Below are 27,450 nucleotides of genomic sequence, written 5' to 3'. Positions count from 1 at the left end.
TGGTCATGCCCTTCTCATTCCCATTTGAGTACTCTCATCCCTTTGGCTTAAATTCAGCTTTGTCCAGGAATTCTGAGCCTTGCTAATCCTTCTTACCTCTCTTCCACACTTGCATAGCTACGTTAGTCCAGACCCTGGGAGCCTGCTCTGATATGACTGTAGCCTTCTGCTTGGCGAGACAGGGCAGAGGGTCAGAGGTGCAATGAAGTAGCAGTTGGAGAGACGGAATTTTAGTCTCAGTTCTGCCTTTAAATAAAACACACTCTAAATCTCTATGACCTTGATAATACAAACCATCTCTCTGGGCCTCGGTTTCGCCACCTATAAAAAAAGAGGTTCTATTTTATAAATAGAGTAACTTACTAACTAAAAGCCTAGGGGGAATTTGTATAAATTCCTTAGAGATTTGGATATCTTGGCCTGATGCTGAGACCAGCATTGGAAATGCTGATGGAGAGAGATGAAAGGGTCGGGCATTACACGCCATTTTGCTGGCACACATAACCCTCTGGATTGTTTTATTCCACGAATCCTGCTCTTGCTGTCTGGACCTCTGGAACAGCAACACCAAATACAGGAAGAGTTGTGGGGCGCGGGGGGGGGTTTATTTTTCCTGAATACCGTTCAAATGTTTTTGCTCCAGATTGATCTTCCTAAAAATGTTTGACAAATGCCTAACTTGAAAATTTGCCGACTGCCTTTGAGCTACCATTTAGAAGAGAAGCCTGGTCCCAAGGACGTTTGTACAGTCACTACGCTGGGATCTTACAACACCCGATAACCCAGGGTGTTTGCATATGCCACACGCTTTCGTGCAAGGACCCCACGCAATTTTCCTGGTATCCCTTTACTTGTCCTTAAAATTTGATTAGTTTCAGGACAGGCCACACCGTGCTTGGCAGCTTACAAGTGACAAACCGAGGTATTTTTTTTTTTAAGATTTTATTTAGTTATGTGATAGAGATCACAAGTAGGCAGAGAGGCAGGCAGAGAGAGAGGAGGAAGCAGGCTCGATCCCAGGACCCCAAGATCATGACCCGAGCCGAAGGCAGAAGCTTTAACCCACTAAGCCACCCAGGCACCCCAAACCAAGGTATTTTTTTAATTATTTATTTATTTTTAATTTTTTTATAAACTTATAATGTATTTTTATCCCCAGGGGTACAGGTCTGTGAATTGGCAGGTTTACACACTTCACAGCACTCACCATAGCACATACCCTCCCCAATGTCCATAACCCCCCTCCCCCCTTCCCCCCCCAGCAACCCTCAGTTTGTTTTGTGAGATTAAGAGTCACTTATGCAAACCGAGGTATTTTAATGGGATTCCCCTCTTTGCCAGTTCTCTGTTGAGGAACATTGAAAAAACACCATGGAGGGAAACACTAACAATCATTTGAACCCTGACTGTAGATTTGGAAAACTTTATTCATCGGAGGGCAAAGTACATTACTATTCCCAGAGCATTGCCAACAGCAAAGTGCGCATGTTTGGAATCAAATACAGCCCTGTTCCATTTCACCTTTGCTTGGAGACTCAAGGAGAGACAACAGGGGAGCCATTTTCCAGCAAAGGTCAAGTGAGGTGAGAAACACTTCATGTGCATCCTTCCATGCTGTAGGACAAGCAGGGAAGAAGGGGCAAATACATGACTTGTGTCGTTGCTCTGTCCCTGATTGGTCTGTCCAAAGAGCGCTGGATGTATTTTGCACGGTGTGGGCAGGAAACAGGAAGGAGAAGGGAATGTCTCCTTGGCGGTTTCCCACGTGTCGCGATAAGAAATCCCCGTACTCGCTTACTTGCATCCGGGTCACACGGGGGTGGTAACCAAGAGGTGCCTTCGAGGCCACATGCTTCAATGCCTTCTTCTCGCGTGTTGGAGCCTTCGAGGTCTCTGGAGGAAGAGTGGAGAGTGATGACAAGGAAGATGTGATCTCCGTCCACGGTGCACCCAGAGGAAGCCGTTCCTCTATTCTTTCTGAGAAGGGGTGTTTGGAGCCGGGGGTGTCTGGCTACAGGAGAAGGCAAGAGAAAGGGATGGTGAGAGAGTGGGCAGTCATGCCTTTCTCATAGATGAGCCTTCCTCTTCCCCACCGAGCTCATCCATCGGGGTCAGAACTGCCCTTCTCTGCGTCTTAACTTAGAAGAACCTGCTAGGAACGTGGCAGTGACTCAGCCCTCAGGAAGAGTAGGTGTTGGCCCCGAGGAGAAAGGAAGCTGGCAGTGAATCACGACTGCTGCTCTCCCTGAGACCCAATCACCACGTCTCAGTGCCCCTGCTTTAGGTGCTCGGCGCGCGTGGCCCTGTAGAAATTCCCTGGGTGGCAAAGTTGACTCGATTCCACTCCCGGCAGACTGGTTCAGTCCCAAGGAAAAGGCTGCGGACCTTCCTTTCCTTTTCTGTCTATTTCGTTTGCAGTGAGTTCAAGGCGGTTTGGCACTGTACGTCACAGAGGTCTTCACAATTCAAATCAATACCTGTTCTCAAGGGAGGGAGAAAAGAGGGAAGATGTGCACAGTGGGATCTGGAGGCTCGGGTGGTGCTGGGGTCCCAGGACGCAGGAACTGTGGGGGCAGAGGTCGAGGCGGGGAGATTGGCAGGGCTGGGTTGTAGAGCCTTTAGTTATGATTTGGTCTGTGCTCCTGAGTGGAAGCAGAAACGGGACACCTGCTCCATAAGCGCCCTGCTCATCAGAGAACCAGGAATATGCTCAGGGGGCATATTCCTTGTTCCTGTCACAAAGGGGAAAGGACCCGCATGGCATCAGGCACCAGCCAGCCTCTCCTCCTGATTGAGATGCTGGCCTCTGAGTGACTTGGGAGAGCTCTTTTCAGAACTCTGCACCCTCCCAAATCATAGGAAATTCCATTATCCTCTATATATCTCACGCCCATGCAAAAAGACTAGGTTTTGCAAGACTAGATTTTGCTTCCTGGGGAAAGCCAAGTTCAGTAAAAGTAAATTCCTCGTGGGTCAACAAATAGGATGGGAGCTCAGTATGTTTCTAGATGGACCTGGAGGTAGGTATTGCGTTTGTGTTTCTCTATCGTTGGGACACTTCTCTGCTTTAAAAACACAAGGCCCGTGGCTGTACTGTGGGGAACCTACCACATGGCGGGCACTGTCCTCGATACTAGGGAGGTGCTGTCTACATGACCCCGTGTGTCCCTCGGGGATCTGTCCCTCGGGCAGTGACTGTCAATCTTGGCTGAGATCCTATACCCCTCGTCCCACCTCAGGCTTTATGACATGTTGGTTTGGGGTGGGACTTTTAAAAATCCTCCAGGTGATTCTGACATGCTGCCAAGGTTAAGAACCATGGGTTTAGTGTAAGAGCTTCCCAAACGTAGCTGCCGATTAAAATCACTGGGAGAGGGGGAGGTTAAAATAGGCCTATTTTATATTATACATAATGTATATTATATGTAATATATATTTTATATGTATATAAATATATATATTTTATAGATATATATATGTTCCATATATAGTTTTTAAAGGAAAAGTCCAACCCAACCTGTTTTAAGACATTATCTCACCGTTATCACACTGACATAAAGGCTTTTTCTTCCATTTCTCAATCAAAAGTATGGTCCACAGGAGAGCAGGGAGGTGGGGACCCTCAGCACACATCTGGAGCTGCGTCTGTAGCCACCGTCACGAAACCAGGGACACCGATGGATCCAGGGCGAAACACTAAAACGAGGCCCAGGCTCCCTTCAGTCTGTGGAATTACATTCCAAGGGAAGTGTATTGATCCCCCTTACATAAGAATGAAGCAGAACTTTTAAAAAATCCGTCAGGAGGTGGGGCGCCTGGGTGGTTCAGTGGGTTAAAGCCTCTGCCTTCAGCTCAGGTCATGATCTCAGGGTCCTGGGATCGAGCCCCGCATCGGGCTCTCTGCTCAGCAGGGAGCCTGCTTCCTCCTCTCTCTCTGCCTGCCTCTCTGCCTACCTGTGATCTCTCTCTGTCAAATAAATAAATAATTTTTAAAAAATCAATCAGGAGGAATGGTAGATCTCTGAAAAGGAGGGCAAAAGCAAAACTCGAAAATACTCAGTGGCAGGTAGTGAAAATACTGAATGTGTTCATTCTCTGCGCCCAGACTGTTTCCTTCCCCTCGTAATTATAAAGGGAAAAGAAACGAACATGGAAGTCATTCCTACTGAATGCGTGTTTTAGCTCATAGGTACTGCATCGAATGCTCTGTGCTTAGGTACTGCACTAAGTGTCATGATCCCGGGGTCCTGGGTCATGATCAGGTCATGATCTCAGGATCCTGGGATGGAGCCCCTCATCGGGCTCCCTGCTCAGCGGGGAGTCTGCTTCTTCCTCTGTGCTCTCCCTTTCTCTCGCTCTCAAAAAAATAAATAAAATCTTTTAAAAAAATCCATAGTACCTCAGTGCTCACCCTACTCCTGCAGGGCGTGTGTATTTATCCCCATTGGAGATGAGGAAGTAAGAGACTTGCCTCTGTAACCTGTCCTAAGCTCAGGTGCTCCGATCAGGTCTAACGTAGATGGCCTCCTGTAGCCAGGAGCGAAGGCTAGCCCTTCCTCCGGCAAGGCCAAGTCCTCACTCCACATGGGAGTGGGAAGAGGTGGGAGAAGGGAGCTTCTTCCCAGCAGTGGTTGGGACCTTTGAAGGAAGACCCGCAAACCCAGGGGAGTAACTGGACATAGGAGTTGAGCGGTGGGGAGACGCCCAGGATGAGGCTCTGCTCTCGGGAAGGGGCACAAAACCATTAACACCAGAGCAGACTGGTGTGAGAGGCACGGGGAGGGAAGCTGGAGTGTCCGTGTGGAAATTCCCTACCGGCGGTCAGGGGATTGAGACTGAAGTCCAGGTCAGAAGAGGTACTCGGATTCTTTCTGTGATCGACTCTGCACTTTCTCACGCGCTCCGGCCTCCCTCGCGGTGAACTCTTGAGAACGTCGTTACTGTCTGCACATTACAGAGGGGACAGCAGAGGCTCAGAGAGGTGTGCTGCCCTCCGAGGCCCCCGTGTGAGGAAGGAAAATGAGCTCTTGTCAACAGGGCACTGTCCGACTTTGCTGCGTTTCATCTGTCCGTCGAACAGTCTGGTTGAGAATACAACCCTGTCCTTCTTCCGGCCCACGGCAACGTTGTTGGTCGCCTCTCATTTGCCATGAGGGCCTCCAGTCCCCGTTTCTGTGTGTGCATGTATAGCGTCATAGAGACTCCGGGGAAGGCATGGGTGCCCTGAAGAGGTTAAGTAGGAAAGAGGTTGGTTTAACACGTGATGAGTATTTATGCCTAATGAGTGCTCTGTGCTCCCTGTCAAAGAAACCTGAAAGCTTCTATTTATACCGCAGGAATACATGGTACGTAATACAGGCAAAGCCAAATTTAAAACATGAGTGCATGTGGGTTTTATTTTTGAATGTAGATACAATGGATTATTTGTTCTGCAGGCCAGGCCTTAATCCAGCTTAGGGGAAAAACTTACCAACGCACCAGCATGCATTGTTTCCTAGAAGACAGTTCTAGAGATTTGGTAAACTTTCTGAACCGCTAAGACTGACAATCCCTCGTGAACGGAGGGGAGACAAGGAACCTTTTAATTAGACATTGTTTCACCTAACGTCTTTGCTGGGACTGGCTGGTGCTGTGATTCACCAAGGAATCGGGGAAAGAAGTCAAGAAAGGAAAGTATTTTTGTAGCACGGATGAAAATGTGCCCTGTGTGAAGGAGGGGGTGTGGGGGGCCCTTTTCACGAGATAATCCTAACAGCAACAGCCAGTTTTCGATGTCCTTGCAGTATGCCAGACCCTGGTGTAGGTTCCTCGAACGTGTGAACTCACCGCAAGTCTATGGGGTACGTGTTGGTATTATTCCCACCTTAGTGATAAAGGGACGAAGGCACAGCTGGCTGGCGAAGGAGTCAGAATGACGGCGCCGGCCGTTTGGATCCCAAGCCTGTGCTCTCCGTCCCCCAACAGAAGGTCATTTGATGCTTGAAAGCGGTTCATTGCTAGAGGTCACTTGTTTCGAGATACTCCAGCCCGTATGCTAGGACCTGGCTGCGTTATCCCATGCGCTCCCATAACAACGCCCTGAGCTAGGGTGTATTACTATCTCCTTTTAAAAAAAAAAAAAAAAAGGAAATCAAAGCTTAGAAAATGGAATAGCTTCCCTCAAGTCACCCGTCAGCAAATGCCAAAAGCCAGTAGTGGAGCCCAGATCCATGTGACACCCAAGTCCCGCTGTGTCCCGATGGCCCAGCGAGGACAACGCCCAAAGCGACGTAGGTCTCCAACGGCAAGGAATCGGTAAAGCGTTTCTTCTCTTTGGTCAGCTTCTCACGACAACGTCTGTTTCGTTGCATGGCCAAGAAGGGCCACACGGAGGGAGGGGTGATTCTCTTCTTCCCCGACCCCAAGTTCAATAAAGGAATGTAAAACCGCCCTGACATCTTCTGCTAAATGCAGTCAGCTCGACAGTGTGCCTGACTTCGAGGGCACTGACATTCTTCCAGGGAAAGCGTCAAATATTTTCTTAGTGAAAGACTATCTGATGAAGGTAATGGTACTGAGCCCGCGGGGGAGCCGGTCGGCAGCTCGATTCTGCAGGGTTCCTGGCGGCCCGTTCAGCGTCCTCAGGGCTCCAGCAGCTTCGTGCTGGCTGCGTGGGAGCCCCGTGAGAGACCAAAGTAATTATTCAGCTTTTTGATTGGAAACGGCGGCAGGTAGCGAGTCATCCCATTGTCCATTTTGCTGGTGATTGGAAAAGACTCAGGGGTACCTTCGGCTTCCCTCTGTAGCCTCATTCTGAAATAAACGAAGGTAAAAAGTAGGTCTCCCCCTTGGTTTGCTTTTCAGAATGAACCGCTCATCTCTGGAGGGTCAGAACCCAGCCGCCCATTCACCGAGTGAGTCATACCCCTAATTTTAAAACAAACATTTATTTCGGAGAGAGTTCGTATCTTGGCTGCCTTACAGCGTGTCTCCCTGTCCTTTCTATGCTTGATTTAGGCTGGTTTCAATAGAATTGTTGTCTTTGTAAATACATATTCCTTCCAGTAAATCCGAAGACGACCAGAAGCATTTCCTTGGGATTGGCGGTAGAACAGTCTGGGTACAGTTTGGGATACCTGGATGTGGACTTCCAGCGGCCTTCCCATCGAGCACACGTCTTCAACAACCTCCTGCGTGGCCCGCTTGCCCTTCCTGGTGCAGGAAGCCTGGGAGGTTCATCGTCTCACATGAGAACTTATGTTTGAAACCGAATCTCCAAGCACAGATGCTTTTCAAATGCACAGTATTTTGTTCTTTGTCGTGAGTTCAGTGTTTGCCCCAACACTGTATCATTATATCCAGAAACCTAGAAAAGGATCAAGAAATGCTTTGCCTTGTAGGAGCGAACTTCTAGGAAAGACGAACTGCAGTAGGCAGACGCAGGGTGAACGCAGTAAACCAACAAAGATGGGTCAGCAACCGGCAAGGTCGAGGGTGATGAAATTTCAGGCTGGCGTAGGGGTGGGGTGGGGGCAGGGAGGGGGGTCACGATCTAAGGAGAAGGACACACGAAAACAAGTTTCAAGGACAGTGAGGGCAATGAAGTAAGACCAGGGGTTATTGTAAGCACTGGTGAGCCTCGGAGAAGGCCGGGATGGGTCAGACTGCAGTGGTCTCATGTGCCTTGGCTGGGATTTGGGGAGTGTTTACCAAGGAGAGTAACAGGGTTCCCGCTGTGGGCAAGGGTGTGGAGGGGCTGGCGGGGATTAGCCCAGGGGGCGGACTGGGAGGAGAGACAAGCAGAGAGCTGTAGGCCAGTGTGTGTGGGGAGGGGGGGGAGGGTGGACAGAGGAGAGGCATGGGATATGGGGTTGGGAAAGAGACACGTGAGAGGTAACTTAGAACAGCGGTGCTCAAAGTGTGGTTCCCAGACACCAGCCCCTGCAGCATCTGGGACTCCAGATGTGAGAACCCCCGGATTAGAAAACAGGCAACAGGGCGCATTCGTGGAGGGGCGGGGGTTGGCGCGGAAGGGGCCCAGAACGCAGGGATACACACACCCGGAGAGGCCTGGAGCCCCACGTGTTGGAGGGTTAGACCGGGACCCAACCGCGGCCGCTTGCTTCCATGTTATCTGTGGCCCTTCCACGCTATGGTGACAGAGTGGAGCTGTGACAGGCACCGCATGGCTTGCAGAGCTGAAAATATTTACGAGGTGGCCCTTCCCCCAAAGCTTGCTGTCGCTGATGCAGAGGGCAGGCACGCCCCGGGGGCTGAAGTACAGGGGGGCAGAGGCGGCCAGGGAAGCCCCCCAGCCCTCTGTCCTGAGCCAGCAGCCGCAGCATGGGGAACTTGGGGAGGCCTCCTGACATCCGTACGCCTTACCTTCTCACGGCTCGTCGCCCCGGTGGGGAATGTGGAGAAGTGCGAACCATCGTGCGGGCTTTCAGAGATGCTCTGAAGTCCAGCCAGGGAACGCGGGCTATCTCCAGCAGGCGTTTTGTTGAGCCCTGCATCTCCAGGCAGAACAGGGGGGCCCAGGTCGGGGGCACAGCCCAGTTGGAAAACAGAATTGCTGTGGATCTTCAGACTTTTAAAACCGTGCCTTGCACCTGGGTGGCTCAGTGGGTCAAAGCCTCTGCCTTCTGCCCAGGTCATGGTCCCAGTGTCCTGGGATCGAGCCCCGCATGGGGCTCTCTGCTCAGCAGGGAGCCTGCTTCCTCCTCTCTCTCTGCCTGCCTCTCTGCCTACTTGTGATCTCTCTCTCTCTGTCAAATAAATAAATAAAATCTTTAAAAAAAAAAAAAAGATGGGGGGAACAAAGAAAAATTAAACAAATTCTAATTTCTTTAAAATCGTGCCTTGTAATTTTGGAAAAATTCTTTGTTTATTGTGATAAAACATACATAACATAAAATTTCCCATCTTAGCCCCTTTTACGTGGATGCTTCAACGGCATTGGGCACATTTGCGTTTTTGGACAACCATCCCCACGATCCGTCTCTACAACGTTTTCATCATCCCAGACTAACTCTGTGCACACGCTAGAACGGTAGCTCCCACCTCCCCCGCCCCCGCCCACCCCCGGTCACCTCTGTTTTAGTTCCCGTCTCTGGGAAGGTGCCAATTCTGCATACCTCTTGTAAGGAGAGTTGTACATCTGTATTTCTGCATCTGGCTGCTTTCAGTTAGCCTGATGGGTCCAGATTCACCCATCTCGTAGCACGTATCAGAATCCCCTTCCTTTTTAAGACTGAAAAATAGGGGCGCCTGGGTAGCTCAGATTTTCAGCATCTGCCTTCGGGTCAGGTCATGATCTCAGGGTCTGGGGATTGAGCCCCAGATCGGGCTCCCTGCTCAGTGAGGAGCCTGCTTCTCCCTCTCCCTCTGCTCCAATCCCTGCTCATGAGCTCTCTCTCTCAAATAAACACATTTTTTTTTATTCGTAAGTAATGGCCATTCTCATGGGTGTGTAAGTGGTGTCTCCTTACGGACACGTAATGGATGTTCTAAGTGCAGTGAGAGGCGGCGCGAACACTGTCTTTCCGTTGGAGGACCGGATGCTGTGTTTAAGCATCGCTGAGGCATTCTGCTGAGCAGTGGCGGAGGTAGAAGGAAGGTCACGTGTGTGATCTCACCTCTGGCTGCACGTTAGAATCCCCTGGGGCGTCTTTTAAGGACGCAGCTGCTGGTCCCCACCATCGAGGGCTTGGACTGAGCCGCCTAGAGTGAGTCTGGACATTGGTACTGTTTCTAAAGCTCCCCGCCCCACCCCGGGGGAGCCTGACGGGCAGCAAGGGTTGACTTCTCAGTCTGGAGGTGCAGAGAGTAAGGCCCTTAACGAAGGCTCCAAGTTTCTTGTCTACTGCACCCACTGACATCCTTTTTGTTGAGCAGAACCGAGAACACAGGGAAACCGCTGCTGTCCCAGGCACGTATGCCCCTTCCTTTGTGTTCTGCAGGAATTACTTCCTCCAGAAACTGGAGAGCCCGTGGATGGCGTCCAGCCCTCCATTTGGTCTGGTGGGATGGTCAGTATCTGGCGGTCATGGGAGACTTCTGGCAAGTCCGTTCATCCAGCAGACGGAGAATATTCAGACACTAGCGAGTTAGCTGATAGGTTGCCCCCGTTGCTCCAATACTCTGAACTCTGGACCTAGAAAACTGAACCCTTCGATGCTCGTATATGCGTGTGACACTGGGTAATTGCCATGGGGAGGCCTTCTGGACTGGGCGCTGGCTCAGACTGGATTACGCTGGGTACCGTGTTCTCCTCCCTCTTTCTGTTCTCATTTGCCAGGCTGTTGTTTGGAGGGACACTGATTTGGACTGATCTAGTTGTCGGTTAATGACTTGTTCTCATCCATGAACCCTAGTGGACTTCATTTATTATGTTTATTTTTTTTAAGATTTTATTTATTTAGAGGCACCTGGGGGGCTCAGTCATTAAGCATCTGCCTTCGGCTCAGGTCATGATCCCAGGGTCCTGGGATTGAGCCCTGCAAAGGGCTCCCTTCTCTGTGGGGAGCCTGCTTCTCCCTCTCCCTCTCCCCCTGCTCATGTTCCCTCTCTATCTCTCTCTCGATCAAATAAATAAATAATATCTTTTTAAAAGAGATTTTTAAAAAGATATTATTTATTTGACAGAGATCACAAGTAGGCAGAGAGGCAGGCAGAGAGAAAGAGGGGGGAGCAGGCTCCCCGCTGAGCAGGGAGCCCAACTCGGGGATCCACCCCAGGACCCTGGGGTCATGACCTGAGCCAAAGGCAGATGCTTAACTGACTGAGCTACCCGGGTGCGCCTGTTTATTTTATTACTTGATCTGTTTAAATGTATAATCATCACGAGCTATAAAAAGGAGTTTATGGGGGGCACCTGGGTGGCTCAGTGGGTTAAAGCCTCTGCCTTCAACTCAGGTCATGATCCCAAGGTCCTGGGATCGAGCCCCACGTCGGGCTGTCTGCTCAGCAAGGAGCCTGCTTCTTCCTCTCTCTCTGTCTGCCTCTCTGCCTACTTGTGATCTCTGTCTGTCAAATAAATAAATAAAATCTTAAAAAAAAAAGAGTTTATGGGCCAACTACGACGTTAGAGAGAACAGTTCTCACACGGTTGCCTTTACTTCTGACACCAGTTACAAATCTGGGGAGAGGTTTCCCAACCAGCCTTCATTTCAGTAATTCACTAGGAGTCACAGAACTCGTGGAAAGCTGTTACACTTAACAGAGGTTACCACGGAGAAAGGATACAGACTTCAGTCAGCCAGGGGAAGAGGCTTGCGGGGTGGATGTTGGAGGGACCTGAGGATCCCAAGCTTCCAGGAACCTTCTCCCCGCGGAGCTCGAGGGCCTTACGTCCTCCCAACCTGATGTGTTCCCGGTGGAGTATTGCCTCCCAGGGACATTCACTAGAGCCTTCGTGTCCGTGGAGTTTTGTTTTGTTTTTTTATTGGTGCTCAATTGCATACCATCCATGTGGCTACCCTTTGTCCCCAGCCCCTCCAGGGTCAGATAAATACCTTCAATCACGTGTTCCTCCAGAGGTCGGAACTGATCCTGCCTGGCCCAGAGCCCCCATCCTAATAAATCACGATGTTAGGCTGTCTGGTGGCCACACCTCCCAGGCAAACCAACATACTCCTATCCGGCAGGACGCCCCAGAGGCCAGCGCTGTCTTGGAGTTAGGTTAATCCCGCACGGCATACCAGCCAGTCTGACGCACCATACAAGAACAGGAAACCATGGGGCGCCTGGGTGGCTCAGTGGATTAAGTGGATTGACCTTCGGCTCAGGTGAAGGTCAGGTGAAGGCTCGGGGTCCTGGGATCGAGCCCCGCATCGGGCTCTCTGCTCTCCAGGGAGCCTGCTTCCTCCTCTCTCTGCCTGCCTCTCTGCCTACTTGTGACCTCTCTCTCTGTCAAATAAATAAATAAAATCTTTAAAAAAAAAAAAAAAGATTAAAAAAAAAGAACAGGAACCCAGGGGCGTGCAGCAGACACACCAAGATCTTCGTCTTATTTCTGTCCTGGAGGAGCCACATAACCTCAGGCAAGTCCCTTACACTCTGAGCCCAAGGGCCCTTGTCTTTGCCACACACGATCGTTCGCCGGTTGTTACGTCTTGAAAGGATCGCTCTTCCTGCACAGGGAAAGCCTCGGTGACTTCTGTGATACCTACTTTGCCTTGGGGAGGCTGGGTCCCAGGAGGTCTCGGGGCCTTTGTAGTTAAGAGGTATGAGAAATGGTACAGTGTCCTAGAGACCGGAAAACAACCAGAGGAGAGAAACCAACATTTACTATCCTGGAGGAGGGCCTCGTTAGTGGACGGATTCCCCTGTTATCCAGCCACATCAAGGGCAGTAATGCTGAGAACCACCCCCCTCCACCGCACAACGAAGGCCTCGGGGCCAGCAAGGCATTTTTCTAACAGGGTGGAGATTTTCACATTCTCTGTTGGTAAACTTGGACCATCTGATCTCGCAGAGATCCGGGCCCCGGTGGCTGGTGGCTCTCAGCCTCCCGTAGCTGCTGCTGGTGCGCTGCTCTGTGGCATGTAGCAAAGCTGGGGAGAGTGTGTGCAGGGAGACAGCTGGCAGCCTTCCTGTGGGATGTGGGAAGAAGATTCTGCATTTCTCCACCAGGCCTTTTGGGAATTATTCATCCAAGAAGTATTGTGGAAAAGCAGGCAGAGCGGAACAAGGAACCCAGACACTTGCCCTTGACCGGGAAATGCTTGTAACTGGAGTTTGGCATCCCCCTTTCTGTTCACTCTACTGGTCTGTGCTGACTGGTTTGCATGCTCTTTGGTGTGACTGGGGGGCCTCTGCTTTGGGAAATGTTATCATCCTATCGATCGACTGAAGAAAGAAAATAAATTCTCAGATGCCCGTGACTTTCTCTTTTATGTAAATCACAGGTGGGGGGGGGGGAACCACCCAGGTGTTTGAAGGGATTGACAGTTTGAAGGTAACTGTATTCATTTTAGCACGGAACCAGGAGCGATGAGCAGCAGACGGCGGCAAGAGGAAATCGGGATTGGCAAAAACGCGTTTGCTGAATTAAAATGACGATGGCTACTATTTCATTGAGTGTGCACAGGATGCCAGGAGCTGTGCGTGTGTCCATTTAATTGGCTGAGCCATTAATTACAACGTGACACGTTGTTGAAACACTGGCCTCCCTAAACGGGGCATGTGTGTCATTTAAGATTAAAATGACATTAAAGGACAAAATATATTACATAGGGAGTTAGAGGGGAAGGCAGATTTAGAACCTGTACCCTGCCCACCCACAGCTTATTCCTTTTATTATGCTCTGTCCTCCTTCTAATTAGTAGTAAGCATAATATCGTATGTATCAATCAGTATTCAGATTATTCAATGTCATACTTATAATATTCCCTGTCATCAGTATTTGTATAAAAATATTAATATTTCCCTCATATTGCAACTGTTCTGCATGAATCCTGTAGGGAGATGCACCCATGTTGTGCTAAGAACATTGAATTGAGAGTCAAAAAATGACAAGAGTCTTTGTCCTCCCAGCCCAGGCTCTGTGTTCCCGTGGTCAGTTCTTTGCACCTGTCGCGGGGGGCCCAGGGATGAGGCGATGACGGGGGCCAAGCACCACTGCCCTGGGAGCAGTTCCCTCTAGGGCAAGGTGAGACCCACCGAGTGTAGGGCGCTGGGACGTTCCCGGACCACCAACTCTTCCCCGTCTTCCGCCAGAGCGGCGAATACAGGGAGACGTGGGTGTCCCCGGGGAGCGCGTCGGGCGCCCACGGACACTGGAAAGCAGAAAGGTATTTACTTGTGTTCTGAGCCAGGGAAGGTCTTGACAAGAAAGGCATTTCCAGCTTTTTTCTAAAAACTCAAACCCCGCTGGACAATCCATTTGGGACCGGTTTCAGTCTAGATGGTTATCCCTCCAAGTGATTATTTTTCCATCTTGAGCCTCTCCAGGAATTCCAGCACGGGCAGCCTGCCAGGGGACACTGGCTCCCCAGATGCTGCAGTGGCAGTCCACATGAGCCGACTTCCAGGGATAGCACGGCCCAGCTGCAGGCTTGGCCCTCTCCTGCCTCTTTCCTGCATCCTGTCCCCCAGCGCCCATGAACGCGGTGGACCCCATCCGCGTGACCCATCTCCTTGACCCACAGAGAATGTCCCCGTCTTCACGGTCGTCGTGTCGGCTAGGAACCGTAACGGCAGAAGCCAGGAAGCAGAGTCAAGTTTGGCCCAAACTTGGTGAAGGCTGTCTCTCCGTGTGGCTCACAGGAGTAGCAAAGAGGGGAGCCCCGCTGAGGGGTGAGGGACACGGCGGTTTTGCTCCTTGCCAAGCAGAGGATTGTAGCAGCAGCAGAACAGAGCACCCCTCCGGCTGGAGGACTCGTCTCCAACCTCTTCACTCAGGCTTTCAATCAGAAGAATGACTCTCAGTCTCCCGGTGCAACGCCTGGCCAGGCAGCACCCCAATGGGACTGTGCTCTTAGGAGCGGATTCATACCTTCTAATCACTGTAGTATGTTTAGTGCCCATACCTGAGGCCACAGCATTCTAGAGATGAGGGGCACCTGGGGGGCTCTGCCGGCTGAACATCCAACCATCCAGCTCTTGGTACTAAGATCCAGATCAGAATTGGGTGGGTGGCATTGAGCTGGGAGCTGGGTAGTGCTGGGGATCCCCGGCTCACTTACCTGTGAGGTGACAAGATCTGGTCTCTAGTCACCCCAGCCCGTGGCCCTGGATACTACGTTGGCCACGGTCCATGATTAGCGCTGGCTCCAAGTTCCTCAGCTGTCTTTCCCCCCTTACCTCAGTGCAGCCTGGATCTTTCGCACGTGCAAGAAAAGGATCTTTGCCACAGGGCTGCCATCCCCCTAGCACATCCCGCTCCAGCAGTCCGCCCAGCATCATGGTTGGAAAGAACAAGAAAGTTGTTTCCAGAGCTAGCTCCCCTCTCTGATTCTGATGCCTTACCCAAGCCTGTGTCCTCATGGAGGTAAAAACACAAACCCCAGGAGTTTGTTGTGAGAGGTAAATAAGATGTTGAAGTTGAGTTATTGGTATGTATTAGCTGATCGATCAATGGGCGCCATTCGTATTCATTTCCTAGGGCCACCATGACCGATCACCCCAAACGCGGTGTTCTGTAAAACCACAGAAACATATCTGACCATTCTGGGGGTCACATGTCTGGAGACAAGGCTCATAGGGAGGATCTGTCCTGCCTTCTCCAGCTTTGGGAGGCTCTGGTGTTCCTTGGTCTTGGGCCATAAACTCTACTATCTCTGCCTGCGCATCTCAAATCTTTCTCTGCTGTTCTCTTACAACAAAACTTGTCATTGGATTTAGGGCTCACTTGGATAATCCAGGATCCTCCTCCCATTACATTCCCTTTTTTCCAAAAAAAAGTCACACTCATCGGTTCCAGATGGACATACCTTTTGGGGGTCCGCTGTTCAGTCCCCTCCCCTGTCTGATTAGTGATACAAATTAAGGGACACATATACGTGTTCTTTCTGTCTTTAGACTTTGTGTAGACTGTGCATGACAAGCTGTCACTCTGCTTTTCTCTTTGAGCTCATGGCACTTTTGTGAAGATCAAGATCCGTGTCCCGGGGTGCAGAGGAGAGAAAGGGGGGGCCTGTGTGTGTTAGGGTGAGGATATCAGCCTCTTCTGCAAAGTTGTGCTTACCTCTCAAGAGGTCTCTGGCCTAACAAGACCTGGGTGGGACCCTCCATCCCCTTTAGAAGCCGCCTCATTTTGGACCAAGAGACCGGGCCAGCAAAGCTCCATGCTAGGCAGAGCAGACGGAACAAATGAGCGGTTTTCGTGAAGGACACAGCAAAAAAGAAAATTGGAAAGTAGGTGAGGCTTATCCTAAGCAAGCCCCCTTGACACAGATAAAATCACAGTCTCAAAGTCCTTGTGATGAAAAAATATAAAAGTAGGTGACCTGAGCACCTGGGCAAGGCGAGGGGTCCGCCCCACCTATGTGGGACCATCAGCTAGAGCCTCCAAACTCGGTCTTGGTGCTTGGGGGTGACACAAAGCATCCAGCCCAGCCCATTCTGAGCAGTTCTGATTGCTGTCTGATTTTCACTGTGTATACTCATGTAATGTGGGGATCAGGTCTGTTTTCCCACCTTCCAGGGAGAGCCCTTTACAGACCTGAGCATTATACCTACAATCTGGCTTCTCTTGCACTTCCCCAGACCAACGTTCTCCGTTGGCCCCTCCGTTCCTTGCCTGGCTTGTGTCCAGACCTCTTGCTAACCCGATCGTCCCTCCCAGACCCACCCCACCGTGTCCTGACCCCTTGGACCCTGGCTTTACCAACATACAATGTTGCAGTTTTCATCCTTTATTCTGAACACTGCGCATCTATCAGTGAAGCTGGTAATTACTCCAGTCTTTCAGGCCTCCTACCAAACTGTTGGTTCCCATTAAATGGGTGGTGGAATGCAAGACTCCTGGGCTCCTTCATTTGAGCCAGTCCTAAGCCAGATCCCTGCAGCCCCTGCTATCAAATGCATTGAGCTACTGAAACCGACTGCAGGCATTTACGTTTACTCTTATGAATCTTAATTTTCTTGGTTTCGTGCCATCACTTCCAGCTTCTGGGGATATATAGGACCTCTCCCCACCCCCGCCCCGCCCATCTCAGAGTAGAGCATTCCTATGAAAACTCTTGTACACCAAAATGACATTAAATGAAGAAGCAATTATCATTAATTTACATGGAGGAGGTTTTAGCGTTCCCAGGCCCCCAAATAACCCCTCTTAGGCTTTTATGATACCTCAGGACACATCTTGCTAACAGATGCACGAAATAAATCCAGATAAAGCCCAGAGGCTGCAAAACAGGGTTCGAACTCGGGAGGCTCACGGCGGAGATGCTGGGTGTAGTTCCCAGGAAAGGCGCGTGGTGGCGCCACTCTCACTGCTCAGGGTGCGCTCGGCTTCCACCACCCCTCCCTGCAAAACAGATGCTGAAGGCTACCTTTGCTTTTAGCCTTTTTCGTAAGAGCAAAATCCTCTTCGGATTTCTTTTGGTTTTCAAAAGCAGGTGCTAATGCATGTCTTTAGCAAAAGCAAAGTGTGTACAACAAACTTTCAAAAAGTGGAGGACCTGTGTATTTGAATATTAATTGCAATAATAAAGCCTCTCCTCCAGCTTTCTCTTACCTCTAATTATGACACCAAAAACGCTAATAAAATGTTGAACAGAATAGAACTAAAAATAGAGTACTCTTGGGCCATTCGCTCCATGCGGACACTGAACACTTAAGGCCCACGGCACGTACTAGAGATGAAGTCAGTAGTTGATGAATGAATGAGCGATCCACCTCCCTTGGGGCTGCTTGTCCAACCGACTGTGAAGGCATCTAACCGTGCTACTATTCAGCCCACCTTTCTCCATTCTGGAAGCCCCATGGATGACAGGGTTAGGCCGACTTTTCTTTCTTCCTTTCTTTCTTTCTTTTTTTTTTTTTTTTTAAGATTTCATTCATTTATTTGACAGAGAGAGAGATCACAAGTAGGCAGAGAGAGAGGGGGAAGCAGGCTCCCTGCTGAGCAGAGAGCCAGATGCGGGACTCGATCCCAGGACCCTGAGATCATGACCTGAGCCGAAGGTGGAGGCTTAACCCCCTGAACCACCCAGGCGCCCCAAGGCCGACTTTTCGTATTTAACCTAAACGAAGTCCTCTTTGCAGGGCACGACACGGACCTTCCAGCTTAGCAGTAGACTAAAACAGAAAGGAAGATTGGCACGTTCCAGATCCAGACTTAGAGAACCCTTGCCGTGCCCTGGTGACCTTCCGGGCCAGATGTTCTGTCTCCTAAATGCTCATCCAGCTTTTCTGGAACTGACCCAGACTCATCATTCCGCAGCTCTTCCTCTTTAACTCGGAAACCGTGCCTCTGTGGGATCCACTCAAACTGAGAAACTCGCGCCATGGGGCGGGCTCAGCAGAGCAACCCCAGTTTACTGCCATGACCTTGGGGTGCCTTTTTAGGACTGTATGTATCAAGTTCTAAGGAGTGGCTTCCACTCAAAGCAGTTCATTGTTATTTACAAGACTAAGAGTCAGTGGGGACACATTCCCACATCTGCCAGCTCCAAGGCATCTCGTTTCCCTATCATTTCTGAAAGAGCATAAATCCGTGGTCGTGGGGGAATTTTGTTGAATTTATAGCAGAGATGGAAGCGTGGGGCTTCTTTTGTTGAATTTTGTTTTTCTTCTTGGAGATGATTAAGTCATGTATAAAACTGATGATAGCAGCTTTTTTAAAGCGTGCTTCCAAATATTTTTTGGAGGCACAAAGAACCGGAAGAAAAGGAACATTCCCTACTTAGAACTATACTGAGTCTAAGTGACCCCAAAATAAACCCCTGGATAGTCCCTAAATATTAGCTGCCCATCTCTGAGGCCCCATCCACTCATGCGTTTGCATAGGCAGCATCCAGTTTTGTTTCTCAGAAACTACCCCATCAGAAAGAAAGGCTAGAGATGTTTAATTTGTTTAGTAGCTGATGATTTAGAAAATTTACTCTCATACCTGAGGTTCTGAAACCTTTCTGTGCCTATGAATCATCAGGAGAGCTTATTAAAATGCAGATCTGAAATCAGGAGGGCTGGGTGAGGCCTGAGATCCTGCATTTCTAGAGTGGCTGGGGGCCGCGGGGGTTGGGGGGTGGGGACCGGCATTGCTGGTCTGAGGCCGGCACTCTGGAGAGCTAGGCTTTACGTCCCTGAGCTAAATCATAAAATACTGAGAGAGAGAAAAATGTAGACATAAAAACACTTAAGATGAGCACATTCAGAACAGAAATTGTTAGGCAAACCATCTGTAAGCTTGCCCTGATTCACCCAGTACCTTCTTTTTTTTTTTTTTTAAAGATTTTATTTATTTATTTGACAGAGAGATCACAAGTAGTCAGAGAGGCAGGCAGAGAGAGAGGAAGCAGGCTCCGCGTTGAGCAGAGAGCCCGATGCGGGACTCGATTCCAGGACCCTGAGACCATGACCTGAGCCGAAGGCAGAGGCTTTAACCCATTGAGCCACACAGGTGCCCCCACCCAGTACCGTCTTAATGATAATGTTTGCACCATGGGTCCGCACGTGTGGTTCTTTGGTAACTTGGCATCTATAAAGTAGTGTGTGGCCCCATGTTTGGAAGAAATCTTTTTGTTTTGCATCCAGAAGTGAGCATCCCAGGGGTCCGGGTGAACCACGGGTGTGTTTCAGCCCCAAGAAGGTAAATTAGGGACACCCTTAGGTGTCCATTAGGAAGTTAGGAAATGAGGAAGCCATTTGTCTACAGCTAGAAAGAGACCGTGAAAGCAAAAATCCTACTCTCCTTTTTTCTTCTTCTCTTTTTTTGTATCTCTTTTCCTCTCCCTTCCTTTTTTCCCTTACGTGCTCTTCAACCTTCAAAATACACCTTTCCATTCTTCAGTGCGGTGAATAACCAGTCCCACAGCCTTCCAGGGACTTGGTGGCAAACTGTGGCGCCCTCTGGTGGTCCTCTGAAAATACAGCGACTCAATCCCTCCCCTCACAGTGCTTCTCCCTCATGGGAGATTGAGATAGTACAGAGCCGGTGAGCATAGAGAAAGGACACATGACCCCAGAATTAGAGAGCCCCTGTCTCCTCCAAGCTGCACTGGTAAGTGGTCCTTCTGCGTGGAGCGGGAGGATAGATTGGACTTTTTATCAGTCTGGCCCTAGGTTTTCCAGCACCTGTGTTTATCTCTGGATCCTGGATTTATCATTAGTATTATCTGGAAAAGACGTTCATCAATGGATGGCTTTTCAGAAGAATAAATTTGAATCTGTGCATTAAGGCCAGTATGTCTTCGTGGTCCATTAGCAGAAGACCGGCCCTGGAGGCTCTACGGAGACCTTGAGGGCTAGCTAAGCCAGTGTGTCTCAAAGAAGCACTATAAATAAACCAGAGCACTACTGAGAACCAAGTCAGCATTCCTTTTCAGATTCACGAAAGCTGGGTTCTTTAAAAAGTACCTTCAGAGGGGTTTTCTAGTTTTGTATATTGTGCATTTGGTTGTACAAGCAATTTTACATTTGCATTGCTAATGGACCTCTTCTGAATGTGTTTGACATTTTGCTTGGCTTTGAAAGGACTTTTATGCTGCTGCTTTTTCTTGCCTCGAGCTGCCTTGGGCTAATTAACCTATTCCCTTACTGGCTGGGCCTACTATATGCAAATGTTCTCATTTTGGATTCTGACATATCACTCTTGGATGAACATCCCTAATGAAATCCTGTGGGGTTTTATTGGAGCAGTGCTGGCGTGGAACCAGCAGGGGGCGCAGGGAACGGTTTGCTTTGAGCAGATCTCCTAAATGACTTTTCTTTGCTAGTTGGTCTGGGAATGTGGGAGCTTATACAGTTGTTTCTTAAGTGACTCTTGAAATCTAAAGATAAAAGATCATTGTCAGTACATTTTAAGCAGCCAGAAGGGGCCACTGATTTTTACAATTCTGTAGTTTAATTTTGTTCTGTCATTATTTTGAAAATAGCACTGGGGAGCCTGGGTGGCTCAGTTGGTTAAGCCTCCGACTCTTGACTTCAGCTCAGGTCAGGATCTCAGGGTGGTGAGATCGAGCCCCGTGGCAGGTTCCGCCCTCAGTGGGGAGTGTGCTTGAGCCTTCTTTCTCCTTCTCCTCTGCTCCTCACCCTGCTCCCGCACGCGTGCACTCTCCCTCTCTCTCTAAAATATATAAATAAGTCTTTAAAAAATAGTACTTACCACTATACAAAAGAGAGAGGGAGAAAATAGCACTGTCATCCTGATTGATTTGCAAATACTGTGTGTGAATTACGTGCTGCACTGTTTATAAAAGAAGGCTGCAGAGAACAGTTATTTTGGACTTCTCAAAGCCCTAGCTCGGGAGGGCAAATCGTTGACATTACTCTTTCAACACAGTTATTTCTCCAGCATTAACATCCTAGATCTCTTCCCTTTTTTTGCTTCCACTCCAGTCTTTATTTTTTTAAGAGCTTAATTATTTATTTGAGACAAAGATGGAAAAAGAGAGAGCATGAATGGTGGGGAAGAGACAGAGGCAGAGGGAGAAGCAGACTCAGGGAGCCTGATGTGGGGCTCGATCCCAGGGCCCCAGGATTATGACCTGAGCCAAAGGCAGACGCTTAACCCACTGAGCAAGCCAGGTGCCCCTCCATCCCAGTCTCTAAAGTGCCTTTCTTGTCCCCTGACAAATCCTGTTGGTATTGAGATGAGCTTTGACATTGAGAAGCCAGATTTACATACTTCCGCCTCATACATACCTGCGTCACAACCATTAAGGATGGGGACTTCCTTCGGTGCCATCTCCCCTTTCGTGGTGATGCTGGAGCAAGGGCAGCAAGGACCACTAAATCACGGACCAAAACAAAAGTTACAGATTAGGGTGGGGGAGTGGAGCTCCCCGGGAGAGATGGGGGAGAAGTTGCGCAGGCAGAGGAGAGGAAAGAGACCGTGTTACAGTAGGGATATCACCATTGCTGGGGTGTTGACTAAGATCAGGTACCACAACAAGCTACCTTGTTGTGTTTGCTTTAAAATCAGATCGTAAAAATAGAGCATCTGGGTAGGAGAGATGCTAAACCCCCCCCCAGGGCCTGGAATTCCCAAAGCCTAATGCCCATGCCACGGCTTTCCAGGATCCCAGCACATAGGGGTGGTCCTGTCTGCAGCTGTTCCTAGAGGGGGCACTCACACCTGCTGCTGGCTAGCCTTCTTGGTGCCGTGGATGCCGGTGGGCATCCATGTGCAGTGGTCGCTGAGAGACTGAGATGTATGTCCATAACACCTGGCTCCTGGGCCGCTGTTGATTTATAGATCAGGGGTAAGCCCATGGATCTGATTGATCTGAAAGAGGTTTCATCTCTAGGGTTAATGGCGGGATGGCCCGTTCCAAAGAGAAGGAGAGGGGGGCTGTGTGAAGAGAAAACTCAGAGACTACCTGGAAATAAATGAAGGAAGGAAGGAAGGGAGGGAGGGAGGGAAAGACCCTTCAATCCATCCACCCTATTAGTGCATTCTTAGTCTTGTTTTTAACCATAACCATATTCAGTTTTTAACTGTCTCGCAGATTTCTTTTGGCTTTCTGTTACCATATGAGTAGCTGTACTGGGAATTCTTTGGAAACTTGTAGAGCACAAGATTATTTTTGGCTCCCTCTGCTGAGTTGGCATGTGTACTGTGTGTGTGTGTGTGTGTGTGTGTGTGTGTGTGTTAGGGAACAAGGAATGGTTGTGGATCGAGTATGGACCCAGAGTCAGGCAGAACCTTTGAGTAATAGCTCCAGTGGATGAGGCTTCAGACCTTATACCCGGAGACCGCTCGGGACCCCCACTCCTCACTGCTCCTTCCCAGCACCTGCATAGGAGGCTGACTCTCCCTGATGTCACCCTCCCTATGGGCTTCATTTGATTTTCCGGCAAAGGAACGAGGAGGCAAGGAAGAGACCAGTGTTTCTGAAAAGGAAATTTAAGAAATAAATCATCTACCCTCTAAGAAGAAAATTTTAAAAAGGGAGAGAGGGTATGTTGAGATACAGGTCTTAGGAAATGCAGACAGTCCTAGGGGAGTTGTTAATGCCATAAAAAGGAATCTGCTGTGGGGCACCTGGCTGACTAGGTCAGTTCAGCATCTGACTCTTGATCTCAGGGTCGAGAGTTCAAGCCCAGTGTTGGTGTCCACGTTGGGCTGGAACCTACTTCTTATAAAAAATTTAAAAATTAAAAGAAGCAGCATCTGCTTTAAGGTTTTGTCTCCCCGGGATATTCCTCATCTTCCTGACCCGCTGTCCAGCACGGGGAGTGTTTTAAATGCTTTCAGGTTGGGGCTCTCATCAGGTTTGGGGAATTCATTATGAAGCCGGAGGCCTAGTCTCAGTCTGATATTTTGATTTCCTTTTCCCTCTTCCCTTCCTCCTGCCTTGTCTCTTCCCCTTGTCCCCACCCTCTTCCTTTTTCCCAGATTCCAGAGCTGCTGCGGGCCGATCGCACCCACGGGGAGATGATTCCTCATGAAGAGCCTGGATCCCCTACAGAAATCAAATGTGACTTTCCATGTATCAGACTAAAACCAGAGCCAGCCAGACAGTGAAACAGTCACCGTGGAGGGGGGACGGCGAAAAATGAAATCCAACCAAGAGCGGAGCAACGAATGCCTGCCTCCCAAGAAGCGCGAGATCCCCGCCACCAGCCGGCCTTCGGAGGAGAAGGCCGTCCCGCCGCCGAGCGACAACCATCGGGCGGAGGCCGTGGCATGGCTCCCGGGCAACCCCGGGGGCCGCGCCCACGGGGGCGGCCGGCTCGGCCCGGCAGGGACTTCCGCGGAGCTGGGTTTACAACAGGGAATAGGTTTACACAAAGCGCTGTCCACGGGGCTGGACTACTCCCCGCCCAGCGCGCCCAGGTCTGTGCCGGCGACCAGCACGCTGCCCGCGGTGTACCCTCCCCCGCAGTCGGGGACGCCCGTGTCCCCCGTGCAGTACGCCCACCTGCCACACACCTTCCAGTTCATCGGGTCCTCCCAGTACAGTGGGCCCTACACCGGGTTCATCCCTTCCCAGCTGATCTCCCCGACGGCCAGCCCGGTCACCAGTGCCGTGGCCTCTGCCGCGGGGGCCACCACTCCATCCCAGCGCTCCCAGCTGGAGGCCTATTCCACTCTGCTGGCCAACATGGGCAGTCTGAGCCAAGCCTCAGGACACAAGGCTGAGCAGCAGCAGCAGCAGCACCTGGGCAGGACGCCGGGGCTCATCACCCCGGGGTCCCCTCCACCCACCCAGCAGAACCAGTACGTCCACATCGCCAGCTCTCCGCAGAGCGCCGGGCGCACGGCCTCTCCGCCGGCCATCCCCGTCCACCTCCACCCGCACCAGACGATGATCCCACACACGCTCACCCTGGGGCCCTCCCCCCAGGTCGTAGTGCAATACACCGACTCCGGCAGCCACTTCGTGCCCCGCGAGGCCGCCAAGAAAGCCGAGAGCGGCCGGCTGCAGCAGGCCATGCAGGCCAAGGAGCTCCTGAACGGGGAGGTGGAGAAGGGCCGGAGGTACGGGGCCCCCAGCTCGGCCGACCTGGGGCTGGTGAAGGCCGGCAAGTCCCTTCCTCACCCGTACGAGTCCAGGCACGTGGTGGTCCACCCCAGCGCCGCCGACTACGGCGGCCGGGACTCCTCGGGGGTCCGGGCCTCTGTGATGGTCCTGCCCACCAGCAACACCCCCGCCACCGACCTGGAGGTGCAGCAGGTCGCGCACCGGGAGGCTTCCCCCTCCACGCTCAACGACAAGAGCGGCCTGCACCTGGGGAAGCCCGCGCACCGGTCCTACGCGCTGTCCCCCCAACAGGCTCTGGGCCCCGAGGGCGTGAAGGCCGCCGCCGTGGCCACGCTGTCCCCCCACACGGTCATCCAGACCCCACACAGCGCTTCAGAGCCCCTCCCGGTGGGACTGCCAGCCACGGCCTTCTACGCGGGGACGCAGGCGCCGGTCATCGGCTACCTGAGCGGCCAGCAGCAAGCGATCACGTACGCCGGCAGCCTGCCCCAGCACCTGGTGATCCCCGGCACGCAGCCGCTGCTCATCCCGGTGGGCAGCGCGGATGTGGAGGGCTCGGGAGCGGCCCCCGCGATTGCCACGTCGTCGCCCCAGTTCGCGGCCATGCCTCACACATTCGTCACCACCACCCTTCCCAAGAGCGAGAACTTCAGCCCGGAGGCCCTGGTCACGCAGGCCGCCTACCCCGCCATGGTGCAGGCCCAGATCCACCTGCCCGTGGTGCAGTCGGTGGCGTCCCCCGCCGCGGCACCCCCCACGCTGCCCCCCTACTTCATGAAAGGCTCCATCATCCAGCTGGCCAACGGGGAGCTGAAGAAGGTGGAGGACCTGAAGACGGAGGACTTCATCCAGAGCGCGGAGATCAGCAGCGACCTGAAGATCGACTCCAGCACGGTAGAGAGGATCGAGGACAGCCACCACCCCGGCGTCGCTGTGATCCAGTTTGCCGTCGGGGAGCATCGAGCACAGGTAATGGTCAGCGGCCCCGCCCCTCCCCCCCGTAGGGGCACCCACCATGCCGCTATCACCTTCTCCTGGCCAGGGTGTCTTCTAAGAGGCAGACCCGAGTGAGCTATGGCGAGAATTCAGGGTTTCATACCCAGACTGTAGACTCATCCCCTTTCCCAGCCGGTTCTGTGCGGGAGGGTTAGCCCCAGTGCCGGAGGCATCCGCTGTTTGTAGTGAATTCACTTCCCTGCTCCTGTGGACTGAAGCTGGTAAGGGACCGTCCTCCATAGGAGTCAGAAAATCACCACTCAAGATAGATAGATATATTTTTTTATTCTCTGGTTTAGAATAATTCTAAGAATTCTAAGAATTCTGTGGTATAGAATATTCTATATTTCATTTTGTGGTTTAGATGAGGAACCCTGATTGAGAAACACTGCAGGGCTCAGGGCCCTTCTTGGGGTCGTTGTGCCCTTTTTACCTGTCAGGAAAAAGACAGTGCTGGTCAGGTGGGGACATTAGATGGTTACAGTCACCATGTCCCGTTCCAACATCTGTGTTTCAAAATGTAGATGCTGTTATCATTTAGGGGTTGTAAGGCCGACCAAGGAGAGCACAGATACCATTGAAAAGGTACTCAGATCCCAAAAAGACGGGGCGTGCCAAGCAGGGCCACACGGGGAAGCACCCGGGTCACTCAGGAGACAGAGGGAACCAGGAGAGAACATGTCCAAGAGCCTGTATGGTGGTTTCCAGGGGAAGGACTGAGCGACCTGGGGTAATCAGGCTGAGGATTGACTGTCATGAATAATTTCCTGGGAGCTCTGGGGAAGCTAGGGGCTGCCCTGGGTATCTGGTACCTGGGCATGGGGTGATGAAGGCAGATGGACAGTGGCCCAGAGGTGAGAGCCCAGTGGAGGAGGGGGGCTGGGTGTTTGGTGTACACGTGAAGCTAACCCCAAGAGGGGCAGTCCCTCCAGTCAGCAAGGCTCCAAGACGTCAAAGCATCAGAATGTAGAAAATCAAAGGCATGGTCAACATCGTCTTGATATCCCAGGTGATCTCCTGCATGTAGTAAATAGGAATCCCAAAGGGTAAGATGCAGCCAAGGTCAGTTGTGTTAAAGCCTAGAAGTACTATTAACTCTGTTAATTTCCATGGTCTCCTTCGGTCCTCTCTTTAACAGTCTGTTAAATCACTTGAATACTTCTATTCCCCAGCTCCTTTGTAGAAAACAGCACTTTCCCCATCCAGGTGGCTTGGAGACAAACAGGTTTGGCCTGTCCTGGGAATGTTTGCATGGAGGACTTCGAAAAACCCCCAAGTGAGGGCATCTCCTTCAGCTTTGAGTTGAGAACGGTCAGGCTGTAGGTGATGTTTGGGAAAACAAAACAGGAGAAAAATCAGTTAATGGTTTGAACTGTTTGAGTATATTTTTAAGAGATCAAGTTTCAGGGAAGGGGGGGATTTCGCGGCTTTTTCCAGAAGTGCTTGTGAATGAGCAGATGTCAGAGGGCCAACACTGCCAAGAGCTCTTGGCCTCCAAAGATGTCTTTTTTTCTGGTGCACGGTCACCATAGGCTTATAGTCTTTGGTAAGATCCAAGGAAGATTTCTCAAATTTCAGATTTTTTAAAAAATGCAAAAATCAGATTTTTTTTTTTTTAAGTGGCATCTTTATTTCGAACACCCTGCCCATCCATAGGGGCCGCTCACTCCTGCCTGCCTGCGTGGGTTGGAGGTGGGCACAGGGAAGAAGGAAAACGAGTTGCCTTCAGCAGAGCTGTCTCCTAACACACTCCAGGTGAGGCATGGAAAATGAACAAGAAAGAAAGTGCATTTTTTTGGGTGCCTTCAACCCTTCAAGCGGTACTAGGACCGGGGAGCAGGCACAGGAAGAGAGGTCAGCTTGGAGAGCTGCTGGTTCCTTACCCATGCACCTCCTTTCACCCTGAGAACAGAGAACAGCTCTGGCTGTGGGCAGCATCTCCGAGACCCTGGCAGCCTCGTGGATGCAAACTTCCCAGGCCCTTGGAGGTGGCAGACGGACTGGGCATTCTGGAAAGCAGGCAGCCCCCTGTGCCTGAATGATAAAGCCTTTGGCTTCCCCCGGGAAGTCTCATTTCCTTCCGGCAGCCAGACCATGAGTCTCTGCCTACAGCCAAGGTGCAAATTAGAAGGTAGAATCTTTGTCGCGGCCCGTTTGCAGGTCTGTCAGGGCAGCCCCGCGTGGGGGTCCTGCGTGCTGGGGACGGCTGCCGCCTGCTGAAAAGGTGGCTTGGGTTTTGAGCTAGAGAGGCAAAAAGTACAAGGCCCCGACGCGGCCAGCGATTTGTCGCTTTCCCCAGAAGCCTATCAGAAACAGGCTGACATCATCACAGCTCAGATACTCCACCAGCTGTGGTCGCCACGAGTGACAGGAT

General features: G+C 51.1%; 1 protein-coding gene across 6 annotated transcripts in view; it reads left to right on the top strand.

The window, feature by feature from the left end:
• Positions 1-27,450, top strand: part of ATXN1 (ataxin 1) — a 394,638-nt gene that overhangs the window by 351,891 nt on the left and 15,297 nt on the right. For all 6 annotated transcript variants that reach the window (XM_046004627.1, XM_046004628.1, XM_046004630.1 and 3 more), the window contains one exon: positions 22,991-25,049. In XM_046004627.1, the coding sequence (XP_045860583.1) occupies positions 23,151-25,049 (1,899 nt within the window). In that variant the 5' untranslated portion in view covers positions 22,991-23,150. The remainder of the gene's footprint in view (positions 1-22,990; positions 25,050-27,450) is intronic.

Source organism: Meles meles, chromosome 5 (assembly GCF_922984935.1).
Source record: "Meles meles chromosome 5, mMelMel3.1 paternal haplotype, whole genome shotgun sequence".
NCBI classification, from domain to species: domain Eukaryota; kingdom Metazoa; phylum Chordata; class Mammalia; order Carnivora; family Mustelidae; genus Meles; species Meles meles.
Note: the sequence above shows the minus strand (reverse complement) of the source record. Positions and strands in the feature narration are given on the sequence as shown.